The 15,493-nt window shown below is 50.8% G+C and overlaps 2 protein-coding genes across 3 annotated transcripts in view; one reads left to right on the forward strand and one right to left on the reverse strand.

The window, feature by feature from the left end:
• Window positions 1-3,280, reverse strand: part of Snx21 (sorting nexin family member 21) — an 8,698-nt gene extending 5,418 nt beyond the window's left edge. Inside the window, exons 1-2 of the mRNA XM_028769492.1 lie at window positions 2,980-3,280; window positions 2,436-2,593 (exon numbers count right to left, since the gene is read on the reverse strand). Of these exons, the coding sequence (XP_028625325.1) occupies window positions 2,436-2,593; window positions 2,980-3,241 (420 nt within the window). The 5' untranslated portion in view covers window positions 3,242-3,280. The remainder of the gene's footprint in view (window positions 1-2,435; window positions 2,594-2,979) is intronic.
• Window positions 3,281-8,923: 5,643 nt separating this feature from the next.
• Window positions 8,924-11,678, forward strand: Tnnc2 (troponin C2, fast skeletal type). Of its 2 annotated transcripts, none has more exons than XM_028769731.1 (6): window positions 8,924-9,012; window positions 10,581-10,632; window positions 10,727-10,870; window positions 10,950-11,064; window positions 11,188-11,324; window positions 11,502-11,641. In XM_028769731.1, exons 2-6 carry the CDS (start codon window positions 10,623-10,625, stop codon window positions 11,531-11,533), a joined length of 438 nt encoding a protein of 145 aa, XP_028625564.1. In that variant the 5' UTR covers window positions 8,924-9,012; window positions 10,581-10,622; the 3' UTR covers window positions 11,534-11,641. The 2 variants fall into 2 exon arrangements, with proteins under 2 accessions (XP_028625564.1, XP_028625563.1); XM_028769730.1 differs by lacking the exon at window positions 8,924-9,012 and adding an exon at window positions 9,128-9,217 and having other exon boundaries at window positions 11,502-11,678.
• Window positions 11,679-15,493: the final 3,815 nt, after the last annotated feature.

Here is a 15,493-nt window from a genome sequence, read left to right on the forward strand (position 1 = left end):
TGAGCGAGGACTTCCTAACCTGCATGAGGCCATGGGCTCCATCCGTAGTAGCACAGCATGGCGTGACTGCTGTTCTGTCGACTGCCTCTTGCTGGACCATACTTCTCCATCCTGGTGTCATTTAACCATCCACAGCCCTGCAAGGATGGTATCTTGTCTCTGTCAGCTGAGGAAGCAGGCTCCCAGAGGAGTGAAGAGCACAACACTGGCCCTGAGATCTGATGCTAAAGCCCTTACTCTTGACCTCCAGGAGAAGAAATATGGAAACATGGGGTGCCCACTGTACAGAGGAGGAGGCTTTCCACCTAGGCCTCTTGAGTCACCCACATTCCTTTCTGAGAGAACTGCTCTTTGCTGACTGATTCTTGGTGTCTCCTTCCTGTGCATGACCCCTTACTTGCCTCAGAGCTCTGGAACATTTGCCACTTAAGATTGGACCATTGGGGAGGCAGAGGCAGGTGGATTTCTGAGTTCGAGGCCAGCCTGGTCTACAGAGTGAGTTCCAGGACAGCCAGGGCTACACAGAGAAACCCTGTCTCGAAAAACCAAAAAAAAAAAAAAGATTGGACCATCGGGTTAGGAGTGTGTAGTTCATGGTACAGCATCTACTTAGCATGCATAAGATTTGATGCTTAACAAGATATAAAGCTGTAGTCATCTAGCAATGCCTGCACAAAATAGGTGTGGTCCTCGTTACTAACAGCAACAGAGAAGGGTGGAGAGACCCAAATGTGGGACAGACCTCCAGGCCCTCTGTCTGACTGAATCAGAGGTAGAAGAGGGAAGGGATAAGCTGGGAGTTGTTACTGCCAGGGCTGACCAGGACCAGCTAGCTCAGATGGGTTTTAGACCTGAAGAGAGCAGAACCCGGTGGGCCTCTTGTCTTTCCCCTTCACAGCAAGGAAAGCAGGGACTCCAGGCCTGGCTCCAGACAGCTCTTTCCTCCTTAGCCCTGATGTGCTGGAGGCGGGACTGCGGGAGAGCTGATTCAGCAGGATGTTGCAGCAGGCTCTCCATACCTGACACTGATAATCTACAGTTAAATAAGAATATAGGCTGAATATCCTTATCTAACGTGCTTAGGATCAGAGGTAAATATTTCAGATTTTGGAATATATGTACGTATACACACACACACACACACACACACATACATTTCTTAGAAATAGGCCCAAGTCTAAATACAAAATCAGTACAGTAAATATTCTGAGACAGGATCTCATGTCTTCCAGGAGACTGGGCTTGAGCTTATGTGGCTGAGGCTGATCTTGAACCCCTGATCTGAGGGACTCCCCTTTCCAGGGCTGGGGTCACAGGTGTGTGCCACCACACCCCCTTCTGTAGAGCTGGGCAAGCACTCTCATCCACTGAGCGTTCATTGCATGGCTCCTAAAACTCACGAGTATGCACTTTCTGGACACAGCCTGAAGGGTAGGTTTGGTTTTTGTTTGTTTTGAGACACGGTTTTATGTTGCCCAAACTGGTTTTGCTGGGTCTCTGGATTGCCCTTAAACTGACACTCACACACTCAGCTCTGGAGGTAGTTTTATGTTATTTCCAGGGTTTGGATAAAGCTCAGAACTCTTGAGCACTAGAAGCAAGCGCTATATCAATGAGATACATTCCAGTTTGTTTGGACTTTTTTTCGTTTTTGAGACAGGGTCTAAATATATAGCCTTAGCCCAGGTTAGCCTTGAACTTGGGGGCAGTCTCATTGCATCAGCCTCTCAAGTCCCTATACAACATTTTTAAACAGGCCTACATTTTGAGCACACATCACGTGAAGTTAGGTGTGGAATTTTCCACTTGGGGCATCGCGTTGGCACTCAAATGCTTTGGATTTTCAAGCATTTCAGATTAGGGAATTTGAAACTTTATAGTTACCATTTTAATCTGTCACAGTGCCTGACAATGCTAAGGTCTCTGCGCCTAGTCCCACTTACACCTCTTGTTATAATCTCACGTACTGTCTACTGCTCAAAAGAGGAAACTGGGGGCCATTGAGGTCACAGACGCTACCCAGGGGGAAGCCTCTGGTAAGTACAGGGCATGTGAATCAAGGCAGATCTGGATCCAAAGCCGGTTTCCTTAATCCTGACCCATGCAACCAGGTCTCAACGCTGTGTCCTGCTGCAGTTGACAAAAAACCACAGGGTACAGGACAGCACACACGTCAGTTCTAAAACTCAACACTAGGACAGGAGGCAACTCCTATGCCACTTTCTCAGTTTTAGAGAAACTTGAGTCATTTGCCTGAGGACTTGTTCACTGACACCCATCTTAAGTAGTCTCAGTTCCCTCAGGTGTAAAATAAGGACCTCCAATTATAGCTGCATAGCCGCGACCCCCCCACCCCCCAAAGCTGTGGTATTCCCTACTTTCTCTCAGCCAGACTTCTAGACTCACAGCTCAAGGGTTCCTGGAACCTCACTCACCACGTACTTGGAGGGAGGGTCCTTGACAACATTGGCGCTGGTCACCTCAAAGAGCAGCCGCTGTGGAACTAGGGTGTTCCGAGACTTTTTCCAGAAATCCTGCAGCTGGCGGGCCAGGAGTTGACTGCTCCGTTGTCCATCAGGTGGGGGACTTCGTTCTGCACAAGCACATGACCAGTCATTATGGGGCTAGCTAGCTCCAGAGTTAACGTAAACAAAATGCCATGACCTCATTCCCAAGAGAGAGATGTGCTTTATCCTAGCGCCTGGCTTACAGTAGATACGAAATCTCCACCCAAAGCGGCTAGCACACCATACATTTGTTTCCCTAGTCCTGTGCATTTAATATCCACAAAAAAACCAGAGATGGTGTGATTCCCAGAGTGTTGTGACTCAAGGTCACACAGCCAAACGGTGTCTGGAAGAGCTTATAGTGTCAACAGTTTCTGGGAGATAACTCATAGCCCCCAGGATGCTCTCGGACCGCGTCCAGCGGGGAGGCCTAACCAAGCCCCGGGGTTCCTGTCTGTCCTCCCGCACTCGCCTGCGTCTTCTCCCGATGTCCCGTCTCCAGAGGGCGGCGAGTCCAGGCCCGCCTCGTCGTCCTCGTCTTCGTCGTCAGGATCATCCTCTGCACTGGTGAAGCTGAGGGTGCCACTGAGGCGGGAGGACAGGCCCTCGGCGTCGTCGTCCTCCAGCTCTGAGCTCTCAGGGAACTGCTCAGCCTCTGGGCCCGCCGCCGCCGCCTCCCCAGGGCCATCGCTAGCCAGGGCGTGTCGCAGCCGGTGCAGGAGCCGCGAGGCCATGGCACCCAGGGGGGAGCGCGCCACGCTGGGTCCAGTGCTGGAGAGGGAGGGGACCCCGCCCGGAGAGGGGCCCGGGGGCGTGGCAAAGAGGCCACGCCCACGGGCCGCTGCGGCCGGGGACGTGCAGGAGGCCGGCCAGTACCCTGTCCCTCCTGCAGGCCGGGACGCGCCTCCACCCACAGCGCCCCAAGTGCGTTCAGGGCGAGCTCCTGGGATTTGGTGCAGCGGCCCGCGGCTTTAAGAGGCTCTCCGCCCAGGCAGCTCACGGCGCCTCCTCGCTGCTTCCTGCCGCCGCTCCGCCCCGGCCCCGCCCGCTCCCTCTCCCCGAGCAATTAGAATCCCTGGCCGCTGCCTGCGGGAAGGACGTGGAGGGTAGCCGGGCGAGCCAAGGCTTCCCCCGAAACCGTCCCCGATCGTTCTGGCCGCGCCCCCTCTTGGACTGGTCCCACCCTTCCCGGACTCCCGGGGGCAGCCCCAACCTTTACCCCTAATTTCCATACAGTGCTGTGTAACTTTACAGCGTAATTTCGCGGCTCTCCTTTGAGAGAAGCTTGAAATCCGGCCTCGGCCAGCCTAGGTTTTCTCATATGAAACAAGAATACTAATACTCATACTCAATTTTCAGCTCTTGTAAAACCCCAGTCCAGTGCCTGTGTGAGTGATCCTAGGCCATCCCTGATTGGTTTGAACTTCACCTGGGAGGGAGTAGTCAGACAGGAAAACATCCAGAGGTTGCACAGGTTGTCAGATTTCTAGTGTTGAGTTCTTGAGCCGATTTATTTTCCCACGCGTGTGGGGTCGGTTGGGTAATGTCCATAACTCTTTTGGAGAACTGCAGCCTATCTTTTACTGCAGGGTAGCAGTAGTCAGGAAAACGATTGCCGATCCCCGTCCCAAGGCGTTCATGTCAGGCCTAGCAGGGCAGATCGGCTAGTTAACCAATAAAACAAGTTATCTCAAAGGCCAGGTGTGGTGTCACTGTGGCTCATGCCATTAATCCTAGCCCTGGCACTCGGGAGGTCTACGTGTCGAGTTCCAGGACTAAATAGAGACCCTGACTCCAAGTATCTCAGTATCTCCTATCCCCTTTCAGGGCACGAGAGAGGGATGGAGGATATAATCTTGACTGGAAAGACCTCCCTGGCCTTTACTGAACCGAAGGGTCTTGGTTTTTAGGACTCATGGTGTTCTGTTGTATTTCACACACTGTCACATGTCGATCTCAGAGGATGAAGTTACAGTAATGGTTCATTTTTTAATATGAGGAAACTAAGGCTGGAAAGATGGCTTAGTGGTTAAGGGCGTGTACTGTTTTTATAGAGGACCAGAACTCTTCAGCACCCACACTGGTAGTTGTAGACACCAGTAATGTCAGGGGATCCATCGCCCTCTTCTGGCCTCCAAGGGTACCTGCACACATGTACACAAAACCCAAACCCAAACACACACATACACATAATTAAAAATAGAATAAATCTTAGAAATAAGCCAGGTGTAGTGGTGCACACCTTTAATCCCAGCACTCGGAAGGCAAACAGGTGGATCTCTATGAATTCAAGGGCAGCCTGGTCTACATAGTGAGTTCTAGGTCAATCATGGTCATGTAGTGAAACCTGAGAGAAAAGAGATGTTCCCATGTGGCAGAAAGGAGGGGAGCTGGGACTTAAGCTCATTCATTGGTGACTTAGAGCTCTGACTACTCTGCCTTTGCTTACAGGCAGACTGTGAGGACAAAAGAGCCACCACATACTCTTCGACTATTGGCTGATTATTAACTTTTCCTCTGGTATATGTCACACAAGTCTGGGTGCACAGGGTCTGCCAGGCATGACCATGAATACCTGTAATTCCAGCACTTCAGAGGCTATGGCAGAAGGATCGAGAGTTCAAGATCTACCTCAAAACAGAAAGTAAACAAACAGGAAGGAACGAAGGGGGAAAGAGCTGGTGTTCATAGCATTATGGCTAGAAATCTGGTCCGTCTGGTCAGGCAGGATGGCCAGCATGCCTGCAACTGAGGCAGGAGGATTGCAAGTTAGAGGGCAACCTGAACTATGTAGTGAGGCCCTCTTCTGAAAGAAAGAAAGAGAGAAAGAAAGAGACAGAGGGAGAGAGAGAGAGAGAGAGAGAGAGAGAGAGAGAGAGAGAGAGAGAGGAAACATCTTCCCCTATTCCAAAAATAAGTGGCCAGTGAGATGGCTCGGTGGGTTAAGATGCCCTCCAGGAAGCCTGACCACCTGAGTTCAATTCCAAGGATCCAGATGGTGGAGGGAGAGAATCAGCTTCTGCAAGTTGTCCTCTGACTGCCACATGTGCACTGTGGTGTTCCAGTGCACACACACACACTCACATGCTCACACACTCACACACACTCACACACTCACACACTCACACACACACACTCACACAACACTCACACACTCACACACACTCACACACACTCACACACACACTCTCACACACACACGCACACAACACTCACACACTCATACACACTCACACACACTCACACACACACTCTCACACACACTCACACACACGCACACGCACACATGCGCACACACACGCACACACACACACACGGAGCAATCCTAACACTATTAAATCTATCAGTGAAAGTAGTAGACTACTTTTAAAAACTTTTATAATTTTATATTTTGTGTGTGTGTATGAGTGTGTGTGTGTGTATGAGTGTGTGTGAGTGTGTGTGTGGTGTACCCATTCGTATGCATGGAGGTCACATGTTACCTGGAGTTCATTCTTTAGCCAGTGAGCAACAGGGATCTACTAGTCTCAATCCCTGCCCGGTCACAACTCCCATTGCTGGGTTTATGGTCCCGCATGACTAATGAGAATCTTAATCCAAGTCCTGATGCCTGTGTGGCCAGTACTTCACAGAAAAAGCCGTCCCCATCACCTTCTTTTTTCTAAGATGTATCCAAGGCTGGCATCGAGCTAGCTAAAGGTGACCGTGATCTCCTCATTGACTTACCTCCTTCCAGCTACCACACTGGATTGTTTGTTTGCTTGTTTACATTATGTGACTGTGGGCTCACATGTGACACGGTGTAAGTGTGGAGGTCAGAGGACAACTTTTGGAAGCACTTTCTCTCTCTGAACCACATAGCTGGGGTGTAGGGGAGAAGGGATACAAGAGGAAGAGGTTTGAAAGTTGAGGAGGATGGCAGGGAGTGTCTAGCATATGCAAAGTCCTGCTGTTCCTGAAGGGTGGTGTTTGCGGGGCAGTATTTAAGTGGGACCAGAGCAGAGCAGCATGTAAGGTGAGAAGAGAGGTTGGAATGAGAAGAGGAGCAGCTATAATCTTGTTTGGCTGCATGTAGGGCCTTGGTTCTTAGTTGTTTCACCAAATAAACACAGGAACAAATAGGGGAGGGATGCTGCTAAGGCGTGCCTCCCTTTTGCTGCTCAAACAAGCGATCCTAGCATGCAATGTCCGAGCTGGACTCCCCTGAGTGTCACGCCTTGATCCTCTGCCTGGCAGAGGCAGGCCTTATTTAGCCTGGCCTGGCTCCTCTGAGCTTTCTTGGGAATGTCTATATATAGGGGACGAGGGCAGCCCAGTTGCCACTGTCCATCTGCCTTCCTTGGACTCTGGTCCACCAGTCCCTGGCCCTAGACTTAGCTGTCTCCATTTTCTTTCTGTCAACTTAGCCACTGTCCATGAGCCGTGCCTACCTCACTGCTTAGCCTGGGCCCTGTGGGTTCTCAGGGTGTGTTCCCTTTGGACTGTCTGCTTCTACGGAGGATCAGTTGAGCTCTAGGAAGGGGGAGCTGTTCCCTTTCATATGTTCGTAACTTTTTGTGTATTTATGAATATTTCGTGTATAAGCTTACATCCAAACCCAAGGGGTTTCACCCTAGAAATACAAACTGAAATAACTACATTGCTGAGTAAGCGTTTTGCTCACAGAAACGAGGCGTCCAGTAGCTCAGACTGCTTGCCTGCCTCGCACGAAGCTCTGCTTTCAACTCTCAACAGCAAATAAAACCAGCCATGATGATGTGTGTGTAGAACTCCAGTCTCTGGAAGACAGAGGCCGGAGGCTCTGGAGGTTCAAGCTCATCTTCAGCTACATGGTGAGTCTGAGGCTAGCCTGAGTTACATGAGACCCTGTCTTAAAAAAAAATATTAAAAGAACGAAAGATAAAGGAAAACAAAAGAAGTCTGAGCTTCCGATCCTTTAAATGACAGCAATCAGGCCGCTCACACTCCAGAACCTAATTTTATAGCAGCAGGTGGAGTTCTACATATATGATGTCTAGGACAAAAAAGCCCTTGCTGTCTATTATTCAGAGAACCCAGTGTTCTCACCAAAAAGTGAGCTCTAACTGCCTTTCCCCTGGGGGAGCAGACCTGGAGAGAAGAAGCTTTCTCCAGTGCGCATTTCTCCTCACAGTGAGCCTCACTCTCTTCACCCTGAACGATTCCAGGTGAGTCCCTAGGGTCATAATTGTTTCACAACAAAGGTTAAAGGATAAGAATTGCTTAAGGTGAGCCGGGCTGGGGAGATGGCTCAGTGGTTAAGAGCACTGACTGCTCTTCAAGAGGTCCTGAGTTCAATTCCCAGCAACCACATGGTGGCTCACAACCCGATGCCGTCTTCTGGTGTGTCTGAAGACAGCTACAGTGTACTCACATACATAAAAAAATAAATCTTAAAAAAAAATTGCCAAGGCTGCGGCTCAGTGCTTAAGAGCACTTGCTGCTCTTCCAGAAGACCTTGGTTCAATTCCTAGCACCTACATGGTGACTCCCAACTGTGGGATCTGGTGTCTTCTTCCGGGCTCTTTGGGCACTAGGTGACGTACGTGTAGACAAAACACCCGTATACATTAAGAAAATTAAGTTTTTAAAGAATCTCCAAGGCTATGGCATCCGTAAGGCCGAGGCTGCGTTCCCACCCAGCACTATAACCCAGCACGCATACCTATAGTCTCGGTGACTTGGGAGACTAAGGCAAGAGGATCCCTTGAACCCAGGAGTTCGAGGGCAGCCCACTTGACAGGGCAGACTCTTTTTGCAAAATAAATCAAAGGACTTAAATAGGACTCGGTGGTGTGTGCCTGTAAATCCCAGTGCTCTAGAGGTGGAAGTGGGGGTAGGGGGATTAGAACCTCAAGGTTAATGTCAGCTACATAAGGAGTTCAAGGCCAGTCTGTAATATGTGAGCTCTGGCCTCAAAGTGGGGAGGAAGAATTCCTCTATGGATATATGATGTACGCCTTAGTCAGACGGGGATAATAATAGCTACCTCCTCACGGGATGAATAGCAGATGAGATCACGGAACCAAGACGCTCAGCATAGTGTGGGGCCAGGTTGTGGGTTCAGTGGCTCAATGCTATGCAGCACTTCCCCTTCCTGGGCCACACACCAACCCTAGGCACTCAGCACAAGCTAGGGGACTTCGTCATCCGGGCTCCCGTTTGCCATTTCTATCTTGGAGGAAGGTGTGCCTCGAGGGCCCTCACCGTCCGCCCACATTCACGTGGCAGAGGGAGAACAGAATCTTGAATGAATTTTGTCTTTGAATGAATGGGAAGAGCCTGGCCTCTTCCCATTCTACTGTGCTCTCGTTCGGAACATCTTCCCCCATTTTGGAACAAGTGTGCTGGGGGTTGGAGAGGAGCTCCCTAAGACAGTGAAGCAGGGCGGGCCCTCCTCCTAAGAATCTAGGAGAACGTCAGAGACTGCCAACTGCCACCTGCTCCGAAGCTTAAATTTCCCTGCAAAGGGCCTTGGCTAAATTAGGTAATGGGCTAGGACGCTGGGCGGGGAGGGGCTTGCTGTCTCCTGCATCTGATTGGCCAGGATATCCAATTCTGAGGTGTAGGGAGGAGGGAAGAGAGGATGTCCCTACAAATTCTGGGGGCTAGAGAGATCTGGGGCACCTTTGGGTGGTGGAGTGTGGAGGAGACGATCCGCAGCAGAGGAGTCCCAGTCACCAGCAACCATGGTAAGGACAAGAAGGGTCTTCACGCCTTTGTGCACAGGCTGCTTCTGGGCCTCTTTCTGTCCTAGAGCTGTGTGTTCTGTGGGTAGTAATATGGACGCCTGAAGGTGGTAGGGTCTCCGGAACCCAAGTCCTGTGGAGACGTCCTAGGACGGCTGTGACTTCTCTTGGGTGGGGAGGGCTGGTCAGGAGAGTCCAGGAATTGATTCTCAAGGCTTATGACTTCCTGGCCACCTTGAGGCTTGGGACAGTGCTGTTGTGCAGCCAGAGCTTAGCCTGCCTGCTTCCTAGGAGGGGTGGAGATCATGAGGGCAGAAAAGTCACCCAACAAGGCAGACATAGAGTAGGCTCCATAGGCCCAGCCAAGCTTGTGACACCCAAGAAGGAAGGCTACCCTCTAAGAATCCCGAGGATGACGGTTAGTAGCAGTGGGTGACAGGCCAGAGTTAGAGACCCTGACCATCCACAGAGGGGGTCTGATCTGTAGCTGCCACTTTCTTCTGAGCACTCCTTCTACTCCACTTGAAGGAGTAATCGGACTCCAGACACCAGCTGCCACCATCCATGCCCAACTAAAAATAGCCTATCCTCCTGGATCAGGCCGAGGGACAGAGGAGGGAAGGAGGAACTGGGCCAGCTGGCTGAAGAAGGTCTTGGGACTCATCACCCCTTCCTCACCACCTTACCACCAAAGCCCCAACCCAAATGGCCTGGTTTGGATGTGACCTAGAAAAATTCACAGAAATCTTACTTTCACGGTCACATGTGGAGTTTTATGCCAACCCAAGCTACATAGCAAGACTATCTAAACAGCAAAATCAGAATGTTGAAACATCAAAATTTTCTTATTTTTACACCAAGGCAGGGGACCCCATCACATTTGATGGTGAGAGAGGCGTCTACACTGATGACCGAGTGGGAAGGTTTGCCTCCGAGAACTGTCTGAGGCAAAGCTGCCCAACTCTTCTTGTGGTCCCAGTGACCGAGCGTTGGTGGGTGTCCAGTCCCAGGCAGCATTAGGAGACAGGGAAACTAGAAAATCACCTCGAATAGTGCTAACACATTCAAGCCCTCTCTCACCCCTGATTTCATAGGATCCCTGCAAAGTCACAGGAAGAGTGACTTTCCAAAGGTCACTGCTGGGATAGGGGTTTCCCAACTCTGAAGATAAAATAGGAAACTGTGGGCATAACCTGTGTCTCCTTGGCACTGGGGATGGGCACCAAGGGGTACCTGGGAGGTGCTGTGGGTTTGAAGTGGTTCTGGAGGGCCCAGGGGCACTTCCTAATACAATAAGGGGCTGGAGAGGCAGAAACTGGGCCAAGAATCTCCCCTTGTGCGCTCTGATTCTCTCTGTCTTCTACAGACGGACCAACAGGCTGAGGCCAGGTCCTACCTCAGCGAGGAGATGATAGCTGGTGAGTGAGAGTGGGCCGTTGGGAGAGATTAGCTGTGAGGCTGGCAATCCTCCAACTGGCCTCACCCATCGCTCCTTCCGTCTCCCCCTGCTAGAGTTCAAGGCTGCCTTTGACATGTTTGATGCTGATGGTGGTGGGGACATCAGCGTTAAAGAGCTGGGCACCGTGATGAGGATGCTAGGGCAGACGCCCACCAAAGAGGAACTGGATGCCATCATCGAGGAGGTGGACGAGGATGGTGAGCTGGGCCCCTCCAGGGCAGGGGATGGGGAGGAGAGGCTAAGCAGCCCCCCACCCACCAACCCCATTCCTTGCAGGCAGCGGTACCATCGACTTTGAGGAGTTCTTGGTCATGATGGTGCGCCAGATGAAAGAGGATGCGAAGGGGAAGAGCGAAGAGGAACTGGCTGAGTGTTTCCGCATCTTTGACAGGTGCGTGGGGCTTCTGGGATCCTGAATTTGGGAGCAGATGGAGCCCGCGGGCCTGAAGCGAAGGAGCAGGCTGGCCAGGGTGAGGTTGACCCTGTGTCTTGCTCTGTCCCTCCCTCCCAAAAGGAACGCAGACGGCTACATTGATGCTGAGGAGCTGGCTGAGATTTTCCGGGCTTCTGGGGAGCATGTGACAGATGAGGAGATCGAATCCCTGATGAAGGACGGTGACAAGAACAACGATGGCCGCATTGACTTCGATGGTGAGAGCCAGCTGGTGCTCTTGGCTTTGTGGGTGGGGCTGGGCATCCGCCAAGTTCCCTCCCACTCTCTTGAGGGTCCCTAGGATGTTCCCGCGGCTAGCGCAATTTACCCGATGACTAGGCACCCCTCTGTGCCCTGAGCAGTAAACCTGACCACGCCTTTCTTCTTTTCCGCAGAGTTTCTGAAGATGATGGAGGGCGTTCAGTAAGGAGCCGGCCTTTGTTCCTGTCCATCCAGATTGCAGGTCCCCTGGCTGTGGGCAACTCCACCCTTGCCTTTCTTGCCCCACCAGGGAAAGGCTGCTCCTCTGGGCTCTGTGGCTGGAAGGAATAAAAGCTGACAATGTAAAGCTGGCCTGACCGACCAGGGGACTTATTGAGGGCAAGGGATCTTAAAGATTGCCAGGGTGGCTTGACGCACAGAGCGTTCCAGGAGCGGCTGGGCATGAAAGAAGGAGGGGGTCACGCGAGCCGAGGCTTGGGCAGTGGAGGGCTGGGCAGAGCTCGCAGGTTCGCAGCTGGCTACCAGCAGCTGGCGCTGGCAGTGGGCAACTGGCCCGCACTTGGCGCCTGGCGTTGGAAGAGGGAGGTCGCAGGGTGAACCTGCCGGCTGTCAAGAGAAGGCACCTGGGACGGATAGGGTGAGGGTGAGAGTAAGCTAGAACTAGGGAAGAGGCAGCGCTTCTTTCCTCCCTCCCCCCATTTCTGGAACCTCTTGGATCTTGGGTGTGGTTCATTCACCCTCTGCAGGCCGCTCTGCTGAGGAGAAAGAGTCTGTCCATCCATCCCGGATGGATGCACTTTACACACAGGCAAGATGCAGGCACATAGCTGGAAAGGAGCGTCATTTCTGCCCCAGTCCCCCATCTTCCTTCCTTCAGCCTCCTTCCATTGCACTCCAGAGGGCCAAGGGCATGACCTAGCTAAAATGAAATTCTATCCTGAGGTAGGGTGGAGTTTGTCTCACTCCTGGAGTGTCTTTCCCCTTATGAACCTGGCAGATTTGTGCCCTCTCTAAATGAGGGTAGTACTTTAGCCTTGGAGTCAGGTTGTTTGGGTTTGAATTCTCAAAGCCTACGACAAATTCAACCTCTCTGTGCCTCAGTTTCCTCATCTGTAAAACGAAGATATTAAATATTTAGTGGGGGACAGGAGTTAAAGAAGACTTGTGTGTAAAGTGCTTAGCAACGCCACACAGCAATGGTCAATAAATGCTGGCAGTGACTTGGTTCTGGAGATGGAACAGAGGAACAAGAGCTAGGCAAATGCTCTGCCACCGGTCACATTTCCGTTTCCTTTTCTTCCTTTCTTCTCTTTCTTTTCTTTCTCTCTCTCTCTCTTTCTTTCTTCCTTCTTCTTTCTCTCTTTCTTTTCTTTCTTTCTTTCTAAGACAGGGCCACTTTATGTAGCCCTAACTACTTTGGAACTCACTCACTGTGTAGACCAGGCTGGCCTCAAACTTTGAAACGCACCAACCTCTGCCTCCTGAGTGCTGGAATTAATGGTGTGTGCCATCATGCCCAGCGTGCCATCATTCTTGGAACTCTGAATTTTCTTACTTCATTTATATTTCAGCCCACCCACTCCACCCCTGTCCCGTCGTCTTCACCTCACATTAACATTTTTTTTTTAATTCTTTTGGATTTGTTTAGGTGTGTAAATGTTTTACCTGCATGTGTGTCTGTGCACCACATGCACGCCTGGTGTCTGAGGAGGCCAGACAACTGCATTGAATCCTCTGGAACTGGAGTTAGAGATGGTTGTGAGCTATCATGGGTAATGGGAACCAAACCCAGGTCCTCTTGCAAGAGCAACAAGTGCCCTTAACCACGGAGCTATCTCTCCAACCCCTCAACTTAAAACCATTTGAGCCGGGCGGTGGTGGCGCACACCTTTAATCCCAGCACTTGGGAGGCAGAGGCAGGCGGATTTCTGAGTTTGAGGCCAGCCTGGTCTACTGAGTAAGTTCCAGGACAGCCAGGGCTACACAGAGAAACCCTGTCTCGAAAAACCAAAAAAACAAAAACACAAAACCCAACAACAAAACCATTTGAAAATTACATGTATGTTACATATGTTTGCTGGTACCCATGGTACTACAGGCTGGACAACATTTGGGAGTGATTTTCCCTTTGCATTTTGTGGGGACTGGGATTGAACTCAGGCAGCCAGGCTTGCCGGCAAACACCGTACAGCTCATCTTCCTCCTCCATCATATACTTCCCGGCTTCTGTCTTCAGCCCACACTGGTGCTGGGGTCTAGAAATCACCACGCGCCTACCGTGTGCTGTTCCACTCCTCATTCAGTTTGATAACTCAAGCCATTGGTTCTTGATAACAGTTAATCTATCCCCTGCTCTAAACTACAGCCAAGAGGATCTTTCTAAACCTCTCATGCTGCTGCTGTGTCCAAGGATTCTTTAGCTTCTGCTGCCTTCAAGATGAAACTTAAGCCTCTGCCCATTCCCCGCCCGCTGCTGTCCTGGGCAGTAACAGGCATTCTGCCTCTGAGCTTTTCCAGTCACCTAAACATTTTGCTATGGCTGCAAGTCCTGAGGAAACTACCTCAGCAGCCTGTACTCCTCCCTGGAGTGCTTGCACTCCAAGAAACATCCCCCTTTCTTCCCACTTCAGTGCTCTACAGCATCTGAGACAAAGTCCTTAAACATCTTTTTACATTTAATTAATTAATTAATTAATTAATTAATTTATGTTTTTCGAGACAGGGTTTCTCTGTGTAGCCCTGGCTGTCCTGGAACTCACTCGGTAGACCAGGCTGGCCTCGAACTCAGAAATCCGCCTGCCTCTGCCTCCCAAGTGCTGGGATTAAAGGCGTGCACCACCACTGCCCGGCTCTTTTTACTTTTATATAAGAGAAGGTCTCAGCGCTGGAGAGATGGCTCAGTAGTTAAGAGTACTGACTACTCTTCCAGAGGTCTTGAGTTCAACTCCCAGCAACCACATGGCAGCTCACAGTCATCTGTAATGGGACCCTATGCCCCCTCTTCTGGTGAATTACAGGTGTCTGTCACTCCTTTGTTCCATCTCTAGAGCTTCTCCTCTTTTGGGAATTCTACTAGTAAACATTTTCATTCTGTTTATAAAGCTTTGAGGTTATGTGTATGATGGTGGTGTGTGTGTGTGTGTGTTTATGTATGCTACAGTGTGCATGTGGCGGTCAGAGAATAGTGTTCTGATTTGGTGGCGCTCAGATCATCGGGATAGATATTATCAACCTTCCCAGGTCCTTATTTGGCTTTTAATTAGTTACAACTCAGAGTCGTTCGAACTGGGTAGGTCAGTAGACCACATAGAGGACTAAACGCCATCGGTAAGGACTACGTTACAGCCTTCCAGGGCACACACAAACACAACCACTTCAGCACCTATCTGGAATGGATTTAGTGCCAGTTTCTGAGTGCGCCTGCTCTCAGGCATCCTCCTGGGTGGTGCCTGTGCTGCTTCCAGGACCACGCCCTTTTCAGGACCACGCCCCTTTCCTTCGCTAGAATTACAGGCTTGCTCCTCTGTATTTGTTTAACTTACACCTTTGAGACAGAGCCTTGATAATAGAACACTAGGGATCTATGTAGGCCAGGTTGGCCTTGAACTTTCAGCCATCCTCCTGCCTCTACTTCCAAATGCTGGGATTCCGTGAGTCACTACCAGAACCTGGCTCACCGGGTCCCTTCCCCAGATAGAGTAAAGCTGGCCTCAAGTGATGACTTCAAGGACGATCTTGAACTCTCTGCTGTCCCTCCTGGAGTGCTGGGATGACAGGCATACAGGTTAATGTGGTTCTGGGGACTGAATACAGGATCTCATGCATGACAGGCAAAAACTTCCATCTAAACCACAGCCTTTGTTGAACAACTTGTATGTTACCTAGACCACAGCAAAAGTAACCCTCACCAGAAATGCGTCTCTCCTGCCATTCCTCCTAGTGGTACTTTACCAAGATCCCAAGTGGGTCGTCCACAATAAGATGGATTACAAAGCTCTATGCCCAAGAGAAAACTAAGACCACCACTAACTTCTGAGCTAGCAATTCTTTTTTTTTTTTTCCACACACGACTGCCCAGAAGCCACCTAGGGAAGAACGGGAGCTAACAGTAGTTGAAAGGGGCTGCCCAGAACCTCCCTGACAGGCCAGGCCCCCTGCCTCCCCT

This window comes from Grammomys surdaster, unplaced genomic scaffold (genome assembly GCF_004785775.1).
Source record: "Grammomys surdaster isolate TR1022 unplaced genomic scaffold, NIH_TR_1.0 193, whole genome shotgun sequence".
NCBI lineage: Eukaryota > Metazoa > Chordata > Mammalia > Rodentia > Muridae > Grammomys > Grammomys surdaster.

What these genes read in the sequence shown, in the direction of transcription:
- Tnnc2 (XM_028769730.1), top strand. An exon ending in CGAGGAGGTGGACGAGGATG is followed by an intron (nt 10,871 to 10,949) that starts GTGAGCTGGGCC and finishes CATTCCTTGCAG; the next exon opens with GCAGCGGTACCATCGACTTT. An exon ending in TGGCCGCATTGACTTCGATG is followed by an intron (nt 11,325 to 11,501) that starts GTGAGAGCCAGC and finishes TCTTTTCCGCAG; the next exon opens with AGTTTCTGAAGATGATGGAG.